Source organism: Neopsephotus bourkii, unplaced genomic scaffold, assembly GCF_033783945.1.
Source record: "Neopsephotus bourkii isolate Nb327-2 ecotype Australia unplaced genomic scaffold, CSIRO-AGI_Nbou_v1 NB_1768, whole genome shotgun sequence".
Classification (NCBI taxonomy): Eukaryota; Metazoa; Chordata; class Aves; order Psittaciformes; family Psittacidae; genus Neopsephotus; species Neopsephotus bourkii.
In genome coordinates, this window is record NW_026902242.1 from 10,746,040 (window position 1) to 10,767,924 (window position 21,885).

General features: G+C 36.2%; 2 protein-coding genes across 3 annotated transcripts in view; both read left to right on the top strand.

Annotated features, from left to right (window-relative positions):
• Positions 1–21,885, top strand: part of GFI1 (growth factor independent 1 transcriptional repressor) — a 108,002-nt gene that overhangs the window by 76,124 nt on the left and 9,993 nt on the right. The gene's annotated exons all lie outside the window — the stretch shown is intronic.
• GLMN (glomulin, FKBP associated protein) lies at positions 109–21,706 on the top strand. 2 transcript variants are annotated; one of them, XM_061379296.1, is made up of 19 exons: positions 109–269; positions 1,245–1,316; positions 1,916–2,041; positions 3,454–3,573; positions 4,243–4,351; positions 5,523–5,769; positions 6,246–6,345; positions 9,677–9,864; positions 10,499–10,552; positions 11,498–11,528; positions 11,910–11,999; positions 12,510–12,551; positions 12,646–12,719; positions 13,053–13,137; positions 14,646–14,752; positions 15,855–15,918; positions 19,214–19,337; positions 20,829–20,911; positions 21,044–21,706. In XM_061379296.1, the coding sequence occupies exons 2-19, from the start codon at positions 1,251–1,253 to the stop codon at positions 21,149–21,151; spliced, it is 1,818 nt and encodes a 605-aa protein (XP_061235280.1). In that variant the 5' UTR covers positions 109–269; positions 1,245–1,250; the 3' UTR covers positions 21,152–21,706. The 2 variants fall into 2 exon arrangements, with proteins under 2 accessions (XP_061235280.1, XP_061235279.1); XM_061379295.1 differs by having other exon boundaries at positions 110–269; positions 14,643–14,752.

Genomic DNA, 21,885 nt, shown 5'->3' on the forward strand with positions numbered 1-21,885 from the left:
CGGAGGGGCACGGCCGATCGGTGTGAGAACTGCGGCCCGCCGAGCCGAGCCGAGCCTAGCCGAGCCGAGCCGAGCCGGCGGGTAGAGGGAGGGCGGCCTGGTGTTTGCTAGTTCAGCTGTGGCTGAGAGGCTTCCGTCTCACATGGTTCAGCTGCTGTCAGCTTGCCGCTGAAACCTCTGGGAAGACTTAATTAGAAGCTGGATTAAGTATTAAAGATAAATCCCTGGGGCAGCTCGGGGGATGTTCACTCAGGGCATGTGTCAAGGCTGTAAGTACACTGTGAAGTGACGGAGGGTTGAAAATGCAGGAATATGGGCGTTCAGAAGTACGTTTCATTGTTTAAATGTTTAGTTTGTTTAAGTACTTGTTTAAATTTAAATGTTCAATATGTTTACATGTTTAAATTGTTTTGGGAGGGCTAGTAACATCCTCTAAAATGAAGAGCTTATTTACAACATATGGTAAAAAAGTGTGTGATAATGACCAAATTAAAACGACAGGCTTGATACGGGGATAGACTGTAGTGACGTGAAAATGTTAAAATAGGCTGTTGGGAATAGAACGTGAGTTGTTTGTTCTTTAAATAATAAAACTCATGCATAGATGCCTTTTAGGATTTTGCCTCTTTTTTGTAAACATCCAGTTCATATCTTAGTAATCCAGATGTTGTGTGAGTATAGTATAGGACGAACATAAGAGGAAAGCTTGAGGATATTACATTGAGCTGTTTGTATAAATGTGGAACTTGGGTGTTATGGTGAAGAGTTGTCCAGGTGTGGAAGTAATTGATGCTCATAGTAATCATATAACCAGGTTTAGACATATAGAATTGCTTAAAGATTATGCCTATGATATGTCACATGGGATAACTAAGCTTGATTTTATCTGTGATTCGTGATCCTGACTATGTAAAACTTTGTATATACTTAACGCTACTCAAATGTTTAAGCTAATGGCTTTTAGCAAGAAGGCTTTACATTGTAGTATCTAGAGGTAAAAGGCCACTGAAATAGTCTCACCTAGAGACTAGAAAGAAATAAATGTTATTATATATGTAATCTTGATTGGACTAGTTGGTATCAACTGGCATGGTGGTTGAATCGGCTGTGTATCTCCCAGGCATGAGGTTAGAGTGTTCCAGACAGGGCTGAGCAGGAGCTCCTCTGGTGAGAAAAGACACAGAAAATGCAGTGTTTGTCTCTGTTTTTACTTCGTGTATTTTAATATTGCACTCTTTAATTAGTTTTCAATGCCAGAAGAACAACGGCAAACTACAATGGCAGTTGATGAACTTCAAGCCATAATACAAAGATGTGTAAGTAATTTTCTTTCCATAAGAGTAACAAGTGCAAGCAGTGTGTATTTCTATTTGTATATTGTTATTAAAACCAAAATGACCCCCAAACAGAAGACAGTTGTTAGCTAAACTCATTGGGCAGCTAAGTTGATCCTTCATGTTTCATTGACTTCTCTATAGCACTTATCATAGAATCACAGAATGAATCAGGTTGGAAAAGACCTTTAAGATCGTGAAGTCCAACCGTTCCCCAGCACTGCCAAGGCCATCACTAACCCATGCCACTAATACGCTTGTCCACCCAAGCTGCTTGACAACTTCTGCTTCCTGGAGAAAGTATTCTTGTATTCAGCAATACCTGTCTGAAGGAAGAAATCCCTGGCAGGTTACTGTAGAAAACACGTCTTCCAATTAGTATGTTGTAGTCAGATTTAGTACTATTAAAATCCTGCTTTGTCTTCTGTAGTAGCTCTCTATAGCTTTTTTAATACATGAAAGATATATCTAAGAACAGTTACAATGACACTATATTTAATTTTGACATGAAAGCTTGAATTTTCTTATTTTTTATTTGCCTTTTATAAGTGTGGGATTGAACATGCATATTTTCTTTCTAGCAAATTCTGGAAGAAGCTGACTTCAAAGGAGAAGATTTTAATCTGTTTCAGGTAGCAGGTCAGAAATGTTTAGAAGATGGGTATGCAGCTCAGTTATTAGAAGTAATTCAAAATGAGAAAAATAAGGTGAGTTTTAAGTAGGTGCTATATATTACTTGTGCACTAAATAGATAAAACTGCTTATTAAAAAGGGAAATGCTTATATTTTAGCTAAATAGATAAAACTGCTTATTAAAAAGGGAAAGCTACTTTCACCGTAGAGCAAGGCTGTACATATGGGTATGTACTAAGTTGCTCTGTGTAAGAGCACATTCTTGTGTAACTTCAGGTAGCTCACAGAAACCAAGTCACAGTAATCTTAACCATTAATGACTGGGCTAAGCAAAGTGAAAAGAGAGGACAAAAGCATAACTGAGAGAAAGTGACTGTGTCCTTTTTTGCAGATCAGAATTTCAGGCGGTGTACTGGATCTGGCTGACATGGAGTTGATTTTCTTCATGGCAGCCTTTGTGGTGCTGTGTTTTAGATTTGTTGATAACATGCCAGTGTTTCAGCTGTTGCTGAGCAGTGCTTGCAAGGCATCAGGGCCTTCGTTTCTCACTCTGACCCCTCAGTAAGTAGGGAAGTTTGGAGGGGACACATCTGGAACAGCACACCTGATCAAATTGTTCTGTACCATATAACATCCTGCTCAGCGATAAAAACAGAGGGGGACGGGGACCTGTTTTTTCAAAGTAGCTGTTGCTTGGAGGCTAGCTGGGCATTGGTTTGATGTTGGGAGTTGATTTGTCCTTCCCCTCTACTCTCTTTTGTCCTTTTTGTCACTTATTAAGTTTAAACCATGGGTTATTCTGTTCTGCTCTTCCCATTCTCTTCCCCCATCCCACTGCGGGAGGAGAGTGAGTAAGCATTTGGTGGGTGCTTAGCTGCTGTCTGGGCTCAACCCAGCGTAGATGGATATAATAATATTGGCCAAAACTAAGAACCAACTAAGCTGATGCTAATATAAGAGGTGGTAGTGTCTGTAGGCACTTTGGGGAGTTGGGAAAATATACTAATTTGTATACAGCTAAATAGGAATTTCAGACATAAAGTGTAGGATGGAACGTTCTGGCAATGTTACATGGGGTTCATAGTCTGGTTTTGCATTTGTGAGTTTGGAGTAACAGCTGAAGATCTCAATTCCCTTGGGTTAAACTCAATTTGTCTAAATGTTATTTCTTTCAGTTAAATTCCTGTACTCAGTCCTGGCTTAAATGTATTGTCATATTAATCCTTATATATTGACATGTTAAAATTAACACATTGAAGAAAACTATACAAAATATGCAACTGTGTTTATAGGTATGGGGAGAGGATACAGTGTATGTCAAATACTGACCTCTATGGTAATAGTTGTTAAATTTTTAAGGACGTTCTTACAGTTTTGCTTACAACATCAATCTGTTGTCTTTTTGGCCTTCATAGGTACAATCTGTCTGGATTTAGAAGATACCCAATTTTGGTTTATTCTCTGAAAATCTGTTTTTTTTTTTTAGGTTATCATCAAGAATATGGGCTGGAATCTCATCTCTCCCCTGGTTAGATGTATTTTCATGTATAAAAAGGAAGATGATAAGCGAGAACACTGCTTGAAGATACTAGAGCAGTTGGCAGAGGTATGTTTTCAGTTTCATCTGAAGTAGACACAGGCTTAGTGTTCTCAGAGACAATTAACTTCTTAGAAATCTGGTGAAATTAGTAACTAGGCAAAACAAAAAAGATACAGCATTACCCATAAGAAAAAGGCACGTAGAACTCATAAAGATAGCCACCTGCTGCAGTCAGAGAAGCCACAGCAATACTGCTCTTGTCTACCGCAGATACAGTATGACAGTGATTACCTGATGATTCTGATGGAGCAGTAAGGGGGAAAAAAAAAGATTTAATCTGTAGAAAACTATATCTCTCTCATTTATGTATCTAATAAAAAACAACTTACAAACTCTATAGCTGGAGTTAAATTCACACTGAAGTGTTTTTCTCTCTACTCCCAAGGATTATTTTACTAAGGTACTGTGAGGTTTTTATAGACCTTAGAAACCAAGTTTAGTGTCCTTATTTATTATTTATGTTTTTGTAACTGTACACATATACATAGACTGTACAGAAGGTAAAAATTATAGGGAAGTACTTACTGTTTTATATTTGTTTGTTTACAGATTATCTTGGATGTTCAGATCTCCTTTTTTGACTTTCAGGAGCTTTGGTCTTGAAGTTTCTTTATGATGAATTCTTTAGCTTATGACCATCATTATTAAAACATACATGTTGTTCCTCTCTTGCAGCTATGCAATCCAAAGGAACTTTTTTTGGGTTTACTTGAGCAGATTGAGCAGACCTCTGGAGAGCAAGTGTGCCAAACTGTCATGTTATTGCTTCAGCCTTTGCAGACAGGTAAGATGCAGTTTCTCATGTGATTTCAGAATTAAATAATTTTTTCATTTACCAATTATTTATCAATTTAGTTTAATCTTTGCTGGAGTAGTTTCAGGATATGTCTGTCCTGACAGGCTTTAGACTATTATGTTTTGCAAAATAACACAGGGTATAACTTGCACACTTATATAGGCCCGTTAGAAAGATTTTAGGTGGGATTAATAGCATCAGTTGAAAAAGCAATATTCAACTATTTTGATCATTTACAAGAATGTGGTCCTGTAACAGTTACATTTAGAGGTGTAAACCAGTCATACTTTTGTTACACAGAGAATCACATGGGTTTGTGAAATCCTTCCTCATTTAACTTTTAAAACATACAACTCCATCTTCCCATAGTATAGAACTTAATTTCACATTGAAGCAGATTGAAACACTTGATTAATTAGGGGGTAGTTTTTGTGGCTTACATATAAAAACTAAAAATGATTGATTTGGACCCCCACTAAGTAGGTAACAAGAAGTAGTTTCTGTTTTGATATGTGGGATGAAATCAAGTGTTGTCTGATTGTAGCAGTCCCGAGGTATGTTAGGATTTAACAAGCGGAGTGTTTTGGTAATGAGAAGTATGTAGGTTTTTGGATAACCAGGCTGAAGTTAGCCTGCGCTGACACAGTTAAGCAGAGAGCCACTTGTGCTGCTTCCTCAGTCTGGGAAGCGGTTGTACCACGGATTATAGAATGCGTCTTGGCTGCTTCCAGTAGATCTCACCAGAAAGGTTGCGCCATTGTCTCTGGTTTTGTCAAGCACAGGAGGAATCAAGCAATAAGAGAGTTTTCCAAGTCAAATAAAAGAGTATTGTTTCACTTAGACGAGTTCTGAAAAGAGATTTTTTCACTCCTCATCATGGTGCTACAGGGAAAGGGAGAATGTTTTGAAATGCATGACATTTTGTCATCCTCAAATATATGGTCATCTTAATGGCAGCATATCAAACTAGCTGGTGATGTTGAGTCTTGCTGATCTGCTCATGTGATTTCACGTGTCATCCCCTGAAACTAAAGGCTTTCTTGTGCAGTTACATTATTTTTCTTCACATTTTCCTGTACTAAGTAATAACTTCATGTCTCAAAATGTTCTCTCCCTTTCCCGCCCCCACCCCCCCCTTTCTTTTTTCTTTTTCCCCCAGTGCTTTTGAAGCTTCAGAACAAGAAGGCCTACTCAGTGGGTTTATCTTTGGCCATGATTATGAATCAGCTTACTCCCTTACCTGTACCATATACAAAACAACAAATACAAGAAGATAAACTGGGTCTCTGTCAGTGTTGTAATGCAGTGGTGGACTTCACTAAACCTTTTGTGAATGAAGTTGTTAAAAACATGGAGAAGTCATCAGAATATAATGACACAGAGCTGAAAGAAGAATTATTAAAATTGTGAGCTTTTTATGTCAGTGTAATATATTCCTATAACTTAACAAAATGAACAGTAGGTATTTATTACATAGGAAGTAAATAAATCATCTTGTTAGTGTTTTATAATGCTGCCAACTTTAACTAATGTGGTATTTTGAAAAATAAGGAAAACTTAAATATGTATTACATGTTTGTGAAGTGAGAGAAGAAAGGTAAAGATTTGCAGGGATATAGTAAACAAGTGTTAGTCTCTGTGCTGTGAAGCTGATTTGGTATTCCTCTGCTTCTGAAATTTCCTACAGTGAGGATAATCATATTCTGGAGGTGAAGTCTAAGGAATGCTTCAATAGGAGACATTCATTTTATATTCTATTCTCCTCAGAATATCAGCAGCTCGTGAGCATAGCTCTGAGTATAGACTTCAGTCTTGGTCATCAGTGTTATTGTCTGTATTTGTGCTTGTACTGGTGATTTAGTTTCACCTGGTTTTATTTCAGCTGTATGAAAAGCCTGAAATACCCATTATTGACAGCTCAGCTTGAAGAACTTGAAGGCATTGATGAACATCCCTTTCGGCATTTTGCAGCTGCAATTATTGTAAGTGCAGTCAAAACTAATTACAGTTTGCGAAAACAGTAGTCTGGTTCAGAATTACCTACAATTCATTCCAGAGTTCACTTTGGTTCCTTTATTGGTTAGTGGGATGACTTACTGGGTCTTGTAATATAATGCACGTAGGTAAAGGGCTAGGACAGTTCCATGTCCCATCTCTGGAAATGACAAGTCTTGCAGACACAATTTTTCTCCATGATAAACCAGTCTGAACTGATCTCTCAATCAGCAGTTGGTACTTTGCTGTAATTGCTGCTTTTTCTTGGTGAGGTATGAATTTGTTAGAATATTTAAAGGATTGTCTTTGCTGCAGTATTATGTCAAGGTAAAATGTACGTAGAATCATAGAATAGTTAGGGTTGGATAGGACCTTAAGATCATCAAGTTCCAACCCCCTGCCATGGGCAGGGACACCTCGCTCTAAACCATATTACCCAAGGCCTCATCCAACCTGGCCTTGAACACTGCCAGGGATGGAGCATTCACAACCTCCTTGGGCAACCTATTCCAGTGCCTCACCACCCTAACAGGAAAGAATTTCCTCCTTATATCCAATCTAAACTTCCCCTGTTTAAGTTTTAACCCATAACCCCTTTTCCTATCACTACAGTCCCTAATTAAGAGTCCCTCCCCAGCATCCCTATAGGCCCCCTTCAGATACATGCTGCATAGAGAGAAATCTCTAATGTGCCTAGTGCAGTGCTAGCTAACTTAAACAATATCAATGCAGTTATTTTGATTGTGAATGTTTTACATAGCAGTTGTGTTTTATTAGAGGAAGATTATTGTGGGTGTAGATAATTTTACTTAAACTTGCAGCAAAATCAGTCCTTATAAGAAGATAATCAGATACAGTTCATGCATATATTGGGACACACAATACATGGATGTTTTCAAAATGGAACTAGGTGTGATTAATAAAGCTACAGTGCTGCAGAAAAAATACGGACTCAGTCAGAGATCAGTGTGATCAGACAAAAGCTGTTTATTGCAAAGCCTTAACTCCTTATACACTATTGCTTACAAATGCTTACAGTGATCTGGCATATTATGATTGGGTGCATGTCGTGAAGACCCTTAGCGACTGACATAAAACTGGTTAAGCACAGGTGTGAGAACTTGACCTTGAAAGCTTGCCAGCAGTTCACAGTTCTCATAACTCGGTGAATTCCAGCTGCTTCTTATCTTGCTTGCATAAGCTTCCTCGGGCCTCTCACGGCCTTGCTGTATCTTTCGAGATTATTCACAGTTCATGTCCCAGATATCCATTCTTCTGTCAGAACACTGTCTCCACACTACAGCAATTAGAACTGTGCTTTGTTCCTGTTTCGAATGTGGTAAAGAATATTTCCTCTCTTACATGTATCCACATGTAGTGGCTTGACCCCACGTGGCAGCTGGTTTGGTAACAAATCTAAACCACAGCACCCCACAGGCTGCCATGAACAAAATCAACTCCAGGCCAGGCAGACCCAGTACCCCAAATTTAAAGTGTTTGTAAATATCAGTTGTCTCTAATTTTCAAATGCACAGTTATACAATGATGTGTGTTGGGACGATGAAATGAAGGAACATTCTTGGCAGCCAGGTACTGGATCATTTGATAAAGAGTTTATTCAGAAACAGGCTGGTAAATCTTGTAATGAAATATAAGAGTGGAAAAAATTCTCAGTGCTAAATGGAGTCTTCCTGCAGGATAGTCAAAGGGCCACTGGCTGGGTAAACTGAATAGACAGTAATATCTGATTGGTATCAAGATTGCAGCTGATGTCTTCTTAGAAGTATAGGAGAACTGAGCATTAAATTACTATTAACTGGTTATTAATAATCACTGTTAAGAAGAAACTGGCCATTACAGTTCTTTCCTGCAAGTTGTTTGCTTAACTATGGATACACTTACTTCTCATGTTAACGCTGACCATATGAAAGAATTAAGTTTGAAGTTTGAACTTTGTTCTGTCTTGTTATCCCTGCTTAGGGGAGAATTATTGATGAGTTTCAAAAGGAAGACTTGGAGCCAGCTGAGATGGGGAAAGCACACATAAATACACTCACTATGTATTTGTGCAAATGTGCCTACGTGTGGGGGAAATCTGGAAGTTGCTGTGGGATGCAACTGTTTCTTCTCCAATTTGTGTTTAAAAATTCTATAGCCAAATGTTAAGATTGTAAAGTGAAGCACACTAAGCTGTTAGCAAAGCTTCTGGTTGTTTTTCAACAATAATTAGGTTTTCTATCATGATCACGTCTGTTTTTTTCCACAGCATGTCTTAGCATAGGATGGAACTGCTGTGATATCAATCAGGGCTTGTGCAGTGAAAGAGAATCTTGTCTCTGAGACCTTTACTTCATTTATTGCAGGACTTTCAGGGTGTACAGTGAAGGAGACAGGGATTACCAGAAGATGTTAGTTAAGATAGCTGAAGGGTGCTTTGAAAAACTGCCTTTTTATTCTGCCTCTCCTGTTGGGCACAGTCTGAAACCATATTCTTTATGCTAATTATGTTCTAAACCATGTTCTTTATGCTACCTTTGATTAATTTTCTTAATAAATTCACTTCTGCTGTTGGTGGAATTGTGCAATGAGAGGTGCAGGTAAGGTCATGTTTTGACTGTATGACACCTTGTGTAATCCTGATTTTCCAAAATGTGGGATCCTGGATGTTCAGTTTGGACAACCCCGGAACAGCGAGTTAACGTTGATCTCACTGTTCTTTCAAAATAGGCACAACAGGATATACACTACCTCCCATTCCACATGAATGTATGTGGAGCTGGGGGGGATCACACTAGGATTTGTGAAGAGCTTGAGTGTCATTGTGTTGTACGTCACTGGAAAAAAGGCCATACAGGGTGATCTTAACTTTAAAGCAGGGCTTGTGTTTAGTAGGTAAATACTGTTTTGCACATTGATAAGCGAGTAGAAAACAAAATACTGATTATTCTGTGATCTGAAAAACAGAGGGATCCTGTGGCATGATGTGATGAAGCTACCATTCTTCATAGCTTTGTGGATAATTGAGTCAAACTAGGGGTTTGCAGGGTGACTGTGTTTTGTCTTTTGCTAACTTTTGAGTGATTGACTTTGCTATCTTAGTACCATTCTTCTAACAGTAGTTATTTTTCCTGCAGTTATATTCCTGCAGGGTCCTTTTTAGTGTATGTGTACATATCATAAATACTCACCAGATGTTTATATCAATTTATTCTTATGCTATGTAAGTGAATTTACTGTAAATACAGTTACATCTTTGAAACTTAATTGGTATACAGGTCTTTTAAAGGCTACTATAGGCAATCGGTCTTTCTTTTTTAGGACATTTTGTGGGATATAAAAGAACTGATACCATTGGTATTTTTACATCGTAAAAGCAAAAATGCAGAGTGGGAGAATCAGGAGTTTGCAGACATAGAGCAAAAGAATATTGCTGATTCTTTGGCCTGCCTATCGTATCTGATGGTTGTTCAGCATTTTGGTATGGATTGCTTTCCGATGGTATTTAGGTAAGAACTGTTCTTCTCGCGTATTGTAAGTCTGTATTTTCAAGATTCTTTCTGAGCAGAAGAAAAATTATTATTTGTGAATAGTTATGAATTAAAACTGTATTTCATTAGTGTGTGTTTTATGCCAGCCTTTATGCATTTATATTTTATGTAGCTTATATTCTGTATATAAGAACATACTCTAGTCCGGTAGGTTACTCTTAGAATCATAGAATAGTTAGGGTTGGAAAGGACCTTAAGATCATCAAGTTCCAACCCCCCTGCCATGGGCAGGGACACCTCGCTCTAAACCATATTACCCAAGGCCTCGTCCAGCCTGGCCTTGAACACTCTTATTAGGGTTTAGTTTTAGGTGAGGTGTCCTTAGTTTTAGGTGAGGTGTCCTTTCAAAGAAACTGGTAGGATTAGTCACTTGCTGAAAGTTAACATGTATTGAATCTTTGATTGTGTATTTGTAGAGTGTTCCCATATAAGGGTTATTAACAGCAATTTGACTTACTATTTTGTGTCTATTTCAAAATTATAAATATTATAAAGATTTTTTTATATTATTTACAAAAAACCTGATCTGTTAACTATGTGCAAATCTATATGGCTTATACAGTTTAACATAAACCTTATTTTTCTCTTTTAGTCCATCATACCTTCTGCAATGCAATATGACGAGTATTGAAGTACTACTGAAAAGGTAGGGGTTATGACATTTGGAGTTCTAGGTACTGGGTGTGATCTTTTATAGTAATTCATAGAATCACATTTTGAATGTACCAAATAAGATCAGAGGAGGTTTTGAAATGTGAGAGTTAAAATGCTGAGTTCCACAAGAAGATGGTGGTTTTTTATCATGAAATACGAAAAGTTGACTACAACATTTATTTGTTGTTTCCTGCTTGTATCATGATATAATTTTTATAAACTTTATTCTGAAAATGCAAAATTAAGGTCTTCCAAACACATGCAGAACAATTAGAGTGTATATTTACTTGTACTTCTGTAAAGATTAGTTTACTACTACAGGAGACTATTGTGATAATATTAATTTGGATGTATTCTTGTACAATATGCAACATGATCAAAGGTCAGGCTGTCTAAGGGAAACCAGACTTTTCTGTATGTTGTGATTATTTCACCTTCCATAAGCAGCAGTGTTGACCAAATAGTTTCTAGCACTGCTATGGAAGGGAAGTTTCCTGTTACAACTTCTTACTGTTTCCTGGTAACTTAACAAAACTTCCTGGTCTTTTTAATTTAGAATCTGCTGTGTTTTCTTTAGGCTTGCAGAACTCTGCAAATGGAATCATCTGGGAAAAGTTTCATTTTCTTTGTTAATCAGTGTCTTGATACCTGTGGGATATGAGATGCTGCTTTTGAGGAATTAAATTGGGGGGAGGGGTGGGGAAATAGCATTTTTGACCCTGAAGAGGGAGTAATCTAATTTTCAACTTAGTTTATTCTAAAAATCTTAGGGAGGAATGTGAAGATACTACATTTAGAAAAGAGAATGAAAATTGTTGAAGGAACAAGTTATTTTTCATCCCTGTTCTGGTATTTCTTCTTATTTATCTTGATGAAATATTAACAGTGTCTTTTTAATTAACAACTTAAGTTTGATTCTTCTTTTTTGTTCCCCTAGAACAGAAGAATCTGTTTTATCTAAAGGACTTGTAAGTTTTCTTTCAAATTTTCATTATTATAATGTTTCCTTTTCCCAGTTTAAGTAATGGTAAAACTTTAGTTACCCCTTGTAAGAAAGGTACAAGTGATAATTCAGATAATAGTTTCAGAAAAATGTTGAGGCTTAACTAGGTATTCTTTAGTCTTGCAAAACCAGATTTATTGAATTTTACACATATGCATAAATGTTTTCATGCTGTTTATTGTTTGTAGATCCTACAAACTTTGAGTGTCTGAGTGAGCATTTATAGTGAAGGTGGTTTTAGCCATGAAATTAATGGCATATTAAGCATATTAATGGTTAAGCATATAAATTAATGTCTTATATGTGCAAAATGTTGCCAGCTTTCTTTTTTTATCCCCTCCTGCAGGATCTGTTTGAGAGCTGTTTGTTGAGGATGGAAGATAATAGCCTTCTCCATCAGTATTTAGAATTCAGAGATTTTATTAATGTACCTCAGGTAATAAGAAGCAATGTACAGAAGTCATTGAAGCTTGATTATAAATAATATTTGGCTGTATTTGAGATACTTCTGAACCTTTATACACTTGTGTCTTTAAATGGATACCTTCAGTGTCTTGCAATACAGAATTGACTGTCTCTTCTACCCAATACAGCATGAAGTTTTAGTAACGGTTAAATATGCTTTAGAGTATGTACAGGCCACTGAAGCCGGTGGGCACTGATTTTAGCTGAAAGATGGTGCTTGCTCTTTTCTGCCTCTTCCTTAGAAATCTGCTCTTGACTAAATTCATATTTTGCCCAACAGTGTGTTGTCTATCAGCCCTGGGATTTGAAACACTGAAGCTAATGGGAATTTCTCTGAACTTATCATAGGCATGGTTTTGTGGGCTCTGGTGGTGGTTGTTTCTTTGGGTTTTTTTTATGTCTTGAGTAGATTTTAGTCAGTATGATGTAATGTAATAATCTGTACCTAATTAGAAATTATGTTTTCTTGGTCCAACGGCAGGATTTGGTGAAAGTTATGACCCTTTGTCCCATAGAGCATCTGGTATGTAATGTGACCTACAGAATCAGTTAAGTGAGTGCTGGATTTATTTCATTAGCATCAATCTCATACTATCTTTTTTTTTTTTTCTCTTCAGAGAAAGAAAAGTTTAAATGTTTTTCAGTTGTACATACATAAGTTTGACACAGAGGGAAAACATACATTATTCAGGTAAGGAGCCAAGTTACTGTTCATTGTGTAATACCAGCTTAATTGCAGTTTAACTGCGTAGGTACAGTGATTTCTGAGAGAGTCTGTTTGGTAAACCACATTAATTTTACTATGTTATTTTTTTTGGATAAATAATGAATTTCAGTTGCCTCCCATAAAATCAACTGTCTTATGTAAGCTAGCGTGTAAAGATTGCATGGTCATTTTTCTGTGGTAAACCTCCCACTTAGTGAATAAAGCCATGATGTCATCTTAAGTTTTGAACTATCTATACAGGCAGCTTTGCGGAGATAATATCTATCTTTTTTCTTTCTCCTCTGTGTGTGTTTGAAGGTGTCTTCTGAAGACAAGCAACCATGCTGGTGTGGAGGGATACGTTATTAAAAATATAAAAGATCAGATTCACTTATCATTAACGGTGAGGCTACTCCCACTAAAACCCAAGGAGCTATCCCAAAATTCTGTCAGTATTATGTTGAGAAAACATGTACAGCTTAAGCTTTGAGGGATGCATTAAAAACAATCTGCTTTGGAAAGAAACATAAGATCGGGAAATGATATAATTAAAAGCATGAATATAGCTTATGCTATGTATATATACACATACATCTTGCGTATGTATTTTTACATTACAGTTTTAAAACTGTGGTTTTTAATTGCATGATCATATTGTATTTTTCTCAGAAGTTATTATCTTGTCTGTGCTTGAAGGTACATGCAGACAGAATTATTAATTTTTTCATTATTTTTGCGATGACATCATTACATTATGAGTGCATCATGAATGTTGAATTCATCAGAAATGGTTAGGCTAGATCAAAGCCATTTAAATATCATATTTTATAATCATTTATACCATGAAGTTGAAAAAAATAATTAAAATAAATTATTAACTCCTTTTTTTTTCTTTTTTTTTTTCCCCCTTTAAACTGCTAGGGCCTTTTCCAAACCAAATTTGATTCTCAAGGATACTGGCTTTTGTCAAATAGGACAATACATGAAAGTTATGCATGTTTATGCTAGTATAATTATGTTAGAAAACAGGGAATTACTATTTATTCGATCATAGTCTGCCCTGTATATTGAATCAGCAGGGGTGAAGAAGATGATAGTATGAGAAGTGTTCCAAAAGGGGCTTGCACCTAGTTTGAATAGGTAAAAGTATATTCTGAAATTTCCTTACTAATAATTTTTTTACTATGTAGCTTCACAATTCTCTTAATGCATTTCTTCCATGTAGAGCTCCCTGGCTATCAAAAAGGCAAATAATTTAATAAGTTCATCATAGGAATTTGAATATTCTAGGTTTGTTGCAAAGAATTCTGCTGTAGACATCATGATAACAATTTCCTATTGCTATCCTTTATTTCATCTTAGTTTTTGTGCCCAGGTAGTCTTAATTTTTCCAGGTTCCTCATCTGATCTGACTTAACCCTTCTCATCTCTTTATCTAAGCTGTTTTTCTCTACAATCCATTTCTGGGTTTAGAAATACACAAAGCAGACTTAAACCACCTGATCATCTTAAAAATAAATAGATTAAAAATTATCACTGTTGTGAAATGAAAACTGAGGTATGGAACATAGTCTCTGTTCTGTACCTCAACAGAAATAAAATGAGAGTGCGTACTACCATGTTCTAAGCTTATGAAAACAAATACTAACTATATTGATGGTGGAATGCTGAAAAGGTGGAGAATTGAAAGGATCAGCTTGGCATAGAGAGACAAAGTAGGGAGGGTTATAAAAAGATCAGTATATGTACTTTCATCACCTGTAGTGATTAGACAGTACTTCCAGTGTTTCATTCTTCCCCAACATTGTTCTGGTTTCATAAGATTATTGTTAAATTATGTAAGATACCTTTAAGAATTAAATTTTGAACTCAGCTAAACTTGTCATGTTGGGGTTGGTTTCCTTTCAGAAGGCATGTGACAACACTTGGTTTACAGGACATCACTTGATCTCCCTTCTAGATATAGTGTTTTTGCTTCCAGAAGGTGCTGAGACAGATCTTCTGCAACACTCCGATAGGTGAGTTTTACTTGGAATTAGAGGCTTTTCTCCCTTTTGTAATCATTTAAAAAGACTTCAAACCACCTGACTACAGTGGGAGGTACAGTGTCATGTAATTACGTGACAACATCAGTGTATTTTAACTTTTTGGTACTAGAAATAGAAGTGATCACTTATTTCAAACATCCTTTTAACTAACTGTATAGAATAATGTCACAATGCTATAAATTGATCTTCATAAGAAAGAAATTCCTCCTCCATTCCCTGAGGATATGAGGCCTCAGGTGTCAAATGCCAGCACTAATTGGTAGAGCATTATTTCTTTAGGAATATTTGGTTTGTCAGCAATTGGAGGACCAGAAGAATTGTGGTTTGTCTTACATGATACAGGGGAATAACAATTACCAGATACAACTTACAGCACAAAACATTTTGGAGGCTGTTTCACAGGTGGCTGCTGGGAATCCACTATCCCATGAATGGGAACACAGAGCCACCTGAACAGCAAATACTTGCATTGAGTAATATAAAATATAACTGAAATGTCTCTGAAAATCTCATACAGAGGACAAGTCTTCTCCTATATCATAAGTAAAGGTTGGTCTTGTAAATCAATAGGTTGTGATAGTGTCCAGATGGACACATAACTACTTCAAATCCAGGTGTATGATGTGTAATTGTTTATCTCAATGAAGCAATAAATAGTTTCTGTTAAGAAGTTTGGTAAAATAAAAACAAAAAGCATATTCAGAAAGCACTGGGAATTCAAGACAACGGTAAGAAAACTGTCACATCAGTTTCAAATGAATTGGATCACTACAGATGTGTATTACAAATTTTGTCATAAGGTTCTGTCTCTTCAGAGAACTCTTTCCCCCACAATTGCCAGCCTTTGCCAGCCTGCTAACAGTTTTAATTTTACTTGCAAAGAGCCAGCTGTTGTAACATGGATGTTACTGCACACCAGTGCTTGAGACTAAGCTGTATGGCTCAACAGATGGGTGGCTGTATTTTGTACAAATGGGTATTTCTAGGATGTCTGGCTAATGGACAATTTTAATTACTATCCCTGTAATACAAATCTGCTCTGAATGATAAACAGTACATTTTTAATTTACAGGATTATGGCATCACTAAATCTACTGAGATACTTGGTCATTAAAGATTGCGAAAGTGATAATCAGGTAAGTGATAACTGATCTGAAAATGATTGATTAGCTGAAGGCTGAGAGCTGCATTCATGTGAAAACTGTTATCCTTGATTAAAACCCAAGCTTTTGCATTTTTCTTTGGTCAGTAATCCAGAAGTGATGCTTTTATTAACTATGTTAGGAGATACTTGATGTGTTTCTTTATTCTGATAAAACTTTATGCATTCATACTTAACTATTACTGTAAGCAAGCTAATCCTTTTACTCTGATGAGCTGTCATCTGTGTCCATAATTTCATAGTATGTCACTATAAAATCACCATCTCTATCATGTATTCCCAGTATTTGTTACTCTGCTTATTTATTCATTGGTGTTCTTCAAGCTTCCAGCTGGATTTCTTTGTAATAATAATACAAACTTTTACAGTTCAAGAGATCCATTTTATTCATCTTTAGGCAAATTTTTTTTTTTGGTGCAATATGCTAAAAGTTGTTACTATTATGATTTCTCAGAAAACATATTTAGATAGGTTTTAGCTGTGCAAAACCATACTTTGTATTTACAGCGACTGTGTGGGTGCATGATAGGTACATATTAAAAGCTTCTTCAGGTATTAGCGTCAAAAAAATCTTACCTGTAAGGTCCATCTGCTGAAGTAGCAAAAGGAATGGCCAAACCCATCCACGTTTCTGTTAGGTTGCTTTACTGGAAACAGCTTAGAATGTTTTATGGACAGAGGTAACTTGCCAGCCCAAACTGCTCACCACCGCAGTTTACGTGTATTATAGGTATAGCTCTTTACCTTCACTTCAGTGTATGGATGTTTGAATGTAGATATTTCAGGAGTACTCTGCAGATTTAAACTTTGCAGTACATTTAAAAAATTGAAATTGCCCTTATGTATTTTTCCCATATAATATTGCACTACCTTGGTTTAAAGCAGGATTTTATAGCTTTAGTTGTAATCCTCACCTCTTTCTTCTCTCTTTTGTTTAGCTGTCTGCTGTCTGGAGCAGTCAGCAACATTTGTTAGATTAGTGCAAAGTGTATTTGTTACTCAGCTACTCTATGGCTGCTCAGTGTAATACACTGTGATGGATCTGCTGGGTTTGTGTACAGTCAGTCCTGTCCAACTGCAGCTGATGGAAATGTGTTCCTGGATACTCAAGGGGAAACTTGTTTTAATTTCACAACTGGGTCGATATATGGATTCCATATTCTAGCAGCTGATTTATAAGTGCACTTACTTGGGATTGTGTCGCTACAGCATTGAAGAGCCAATTAAATTGTGTTTGGCTTCCTGATTACATTCCACCACTAAGTGGCTTCTACTTCTAATCTTAAATGCAACTTCTGTTGACTCTTTCAAATCATTGTATTCCACTATTCCTCTAATTTATGTGATTCAGGAGCTTTTAATCTAGTACATCATGTAGTGAACAGTTATCACCTAGCTCCTTAGTATTAATGTTTTGATTTTTTTGCATTGAAATAGTTGTTTCAATTAGTGACAGTTTAAAGAAAAATTGCTTTTCAGTTTTAAAGTACAGTAAAACCTTTCTTGACTTGAATAAGCAAAATCATGGTCAGATTAATATCCTAACCAGCAGTTAAGTATCCTAAGGTGTTTTGTTGTTCTCCCCCAGTTCCTTGACTTTCTTTATGATTTGGAGTAATGGATTTCAGCAGATCATTTTCTGTTTTCTAAAATACAGAAAAAAATCTATAGTCTGCTTTTAGAGCACTTTGAGATCCACGAACACAAGTTTTTTAAGTGCCTAATGACTTTATTCTAAGTAGAATAATAATACAGCTTGCACTGATATCCAAAACTGTAGTGAAAATTAATAGCAGTTGGTGTGTTTCTAATCTACTATTTATATAGTTATTATTGTTAGACTATATCTGTTCATCATATTTAAGGAGTGATCACTATTTAAGTGCTCAGTATAGTCCATCCGTTTCATGTAAATGCATAGCTTCGTCAGAAAAGAGAGAATTCCTCTTTATTATTATTAAAATCTCAAATATTGTCGCACACAGTTGCTGTAACAGTGCCTGGCATACAATGTCCCTATAGTTTGAGGAGAAAAGGGCATCACCTCTTCTTAAGTTTTCCCTTACATTTAAGTGCTGCCAGTTCTTTTTTACTTCCTCCCTGTCTCCCTTCATATAGTGCAAGTGGGGCAGGAAGAAAATGCCTCCTTTTCTGTCAGTTCAGAGGTTTTGATTGGTGGGTAACAAGTACTTTCATTAATAAAGTAAAAGTCAGTGTTTTTCTTCAAAGTTACTTCTTCATTCTTAGCCCCATTCTGGTGGAAGTTGTTACCAGTTTTCTTGTTTGACCAGCCTAACTTTGTGTTGTTTAGCATTAAAATGTAGTGAATTTTCCACTGTAATCAACAATACTATGTAGTAATTCTTATTTTTATTGACCTTACTCTGCCCTTTGAGGATATTGCCTGAAGAAAGGATCCATATAAATGGCTCCTATATCGAGAGGCACAAAGACTGCTTTGTACTTGTTTCCTTCTTGCATTTTTGTAACTATAAGCTGATAAGGTGCCAAGGCAGAGAAGTGTTCCTCTTGTGTTGTGTAACCTTGAACAGTATTGCTTTTAAGCATCTTTTCCTGGTACGTCTTGCGCCTGAATGCCATTATTGTAAACCTCCCCCTTCACCCATGCCAAACTGGGGAGAAGTTCATGGTTGCTTTGGTTTCTGTGCCTAAGGATATGGGGTAGTAGCATATCCAGGAACATTCCTATAAAGCTTTTTAAATTGAATGCAATATAGATAATACCATTATGTATTTGGGGAGCTCGACATTTATCAGAACTTTCACTTGGCATCACAATACAGTGTTAATTCAGGAACATGAATTTAAGCATTTATTGTATTTTGCTGCTGAATTCTCTTAGAGGAATCTACAACTGCTCTCTACTCCCTGTAGAGATTCTAGCCTAAGAAAGCGGCTAGTAGCTCCCTTCCAACCTCTCCAGATCCCTTCAGTTTTGCTTACAAGACCAAGTTAAAAACGCGTGTTTCCACTGCTGTAGTTATCAGCCTACGTACCAAGTTTCACTCCCCATGTGTTTTTTGACTGCTTTATCCTCTAATTTTCAACAGATAATGTGAGAGAAGCTTAAATAACCATCATGATTCTCTTCATGCTTAAATTCATTAGTCTACATTTTTTCTCCCTTTTTTATTCCCAGCACAGAAGTGTGTGTTACAAAGTCTTGTCTAAAGCCTTGTGCTTAAAAACTTAGCACTGCAGTGCTTCCTTAAAACTAATTTGTAACCTTCTCTGCTCTCTTTGGATAGACTGGAGTATGGACCATGATTCCCAGGGTTGAGCAAAATTTTTTAAAGCCACTGCATGTAGGACTCAATATGTCAAAAGCACACTATGAAGCAGAAATAAAGAATAAGAAAGAGAACAAAAAAGGTTAGTCGGTTTCTTTTTTGTCTTAGCTGTGTTTGTATTTACAAACTATGGAAGTCCCTTGGAAACAAAGAATTGGTGAGTGCTGTATAGATCATGTTTTATACCACTGTTGACAGTATTCAAAATTTCAAATAATATTTCAGTAGTTGCTACATTTAATATAAATAATTTTCATAATTGGTCAGAAATATCAGAACTTATCTCTCATCACTTAACGGAAACCTGACAGAAATGTTGCATCAGGACACCTTCAAAGCTTGTTCTGCATTTATACTTTTGATTTTTAAGGTTTGACATCTAAGTGTCTCTGAAAATATAGCCCTTAAGTTTCATAGCAGGTATGGGGAGGTGAACAAGAAAAGAAGTAATTCACACAGCAAATAGGTGCTCTCTTAAAGCCTGAAGAATTACACAGGGATTTTTATATATATATACATATATGTGTATATATACATACACATAAATATATATGTATATATATTTATATATATACATATATGTATACACACACACACATTTATATATATATTTAAAATCTGACATGCAGAATCAGGTTCTGTTCTGGGTTAAACAGACACATTCCACAGAATGTAAGAGCTGTAGCTGCTTTAGGCAATCTCTGTGTATGTCAGATCCTCTCTTCCTTTGTGATCTCCAGTATAACTAAGACAGCCCAAGGAACTTCTTGCTTTTGCTACCAAAGATGTCAGTAAAGCTTTTTGCCCCGAGTCTTATCCTCTTCTGTTGTTGTTAACTAAATAAGTATGAGGCACAGAAGGGGAATTTTTCTGAAGGCAACCTGTGGGTATCTTTGTAAAGGAAATACTTTAAAATGAATTAGGAAGCTTTTTCTTTAAGTCCCTTTTATGTTTATCTAGCCTTTGACAAAACATAAAGAGATTTGAGTTTGGGAGAGAACATCTAACTCGTAGCAGTAATTGGTTTAGCCTTTTTCCCCAATGTATAATCTTTGTAAGCATTATGTTGAATTTCAAATATGTGGTCTGAATGTAAGAGGTTTTCCCCTTAGTTTTCAGCTTTGTCCTTGTAGTTTTGCCTGCTGCAAGTAGTCTGCCTGAAACAGAGAAGCCTGCAGCCTTTTGTTAATAAGTATTTCATGTCTGGATTCATCAAGTCAAGCTAAAGAACCTTCCACTATCTCTCTGGATGTTGAAATATTAAGAATTTATCAAAAACTGACCAGATTTAAGAGTTCTTTTTCCTTTAAAAGACCATTTTTGCTGTACGTAATTGAGTTGCAGATACTGCCTGTTTAGTAATGTAGTTGTATGTTATGGCAAGCATAGAGGTAGCATCCAGCTCAAACTGTCTTCCTCTTGAAGTTCAGCACCTTCTGTACTCTGGTCAATCCCTATGTTTGTGGGTTTTAACAATTACTGTCTAGAAATGCTAATATATTAAACATTATTTCCATTCTCAAAGTTACGTGAAACAGCAGCCTGAGCTCTGGTTGCCTTTTCTCTTTTACAGAGACACAGAGTCCTAACACAGTTTGTTCTGTAACTGTTGGTGGGGAAAAGATGCCTGCCATGACTACTGAAATGCAGCTACAGGTGAGTTTCCATTTCCTTTGAAGTCATTCAGAAGTACTGAAGGTTTGGGTTTTTTTTGCATCTGGAGACAAACATACAGATACAGTGAGAAAAAAATTATTCTAATAAAAATAACCTCTTTTGTCATTTCAGGTTTTACACTCCGCTCTCTTCACTTTTGATTTAATAGAAAGTGTTCTGGCTCGAGTAGAAGAACTTATTGAAGTGAAAACAAAAGCTGTAATGGATGAAAATAGTTAGGTCAGGTGAAGTATTTGAATTAATATACTTCTTTAGAAGATCATTTTGACTGTGAGACTTTAGCTGAAAAGTAGGTACCAACCTTTAAAGAACAGCAGTTTAGAGTAGCCTCTAGAAGAACTGCAAATGCTGCTCTTCATAAGTCTTCATTCTTTTTTATTTTATTTTGCTATTGTTATATGGGTTTCACAGAGATGGCCTATTTTCTCAAGCACTCCTTGCCAGAAACTGATGCTTTTTCTGAAGTTTAGAAATGAAAGCTGAGGGGTTTTTTTTTGTTCTTTTGTCATGGCAAGGAGATAATGGTTGTGCATTTATTTTTCTGTTCATTTTCAGAATTTGTTAGATAATAGTTGCTGAATGGTGTTGTGAATGAATTACAAAGGTTTTTATAAAGTGACTGGAGAAGCATTAATTAAAAAGCACTGCTTAAGCACAAGGTATTTTTATTAACACTTTGTAAATATGAAAGTTTATATGCCAATATTAAACCAGGACTCTAAGATTCACATAGATAATAGTAGAAACATTATGGTGAGGAAAACCAGGTTTAAATGAGGAAAACTAGTTTTAAAGAAAAACATCAACTTTGAGCCAAATGACATGTTAAAACTTAGTAGCAAACGAGGTAACACTTGTGTTTACAAAAACACATTGCATAAGGTTTCATACATACATGTGTTATATAGGTTCAGAATCAAGTTAAAAATAAGGATGGCTTTTCTATAGTGCAG

What these genes read in the sequence shown, in the direction of transcription:
- GLMN (XM_061379295.1), top strand. Translation starts at nt 1,251, where the DNA reads ATGCCAGAAGAACAACGGCAAACTACAATGGCAGTTGATGAACTTCAA. An exon ending in CTGTTTTATCTAAAGGACTT is followed by an intron (nt 11,529 to 11,909) that starts GTAAGTTTTCTT and finishes CCCCTCCTGCAG; the next exon opens with GATCTGTTTGAGAGCTGTTT. An exon ending in TTTGTCCCATAGAGCATCTG is followed by an intron (nt 12,552 to 12,645) that starts GTATGTAATGTG and finishes TTTTCTCTTCAG; the next exon opens with AGAAAGAAAAGTTTAAATGT.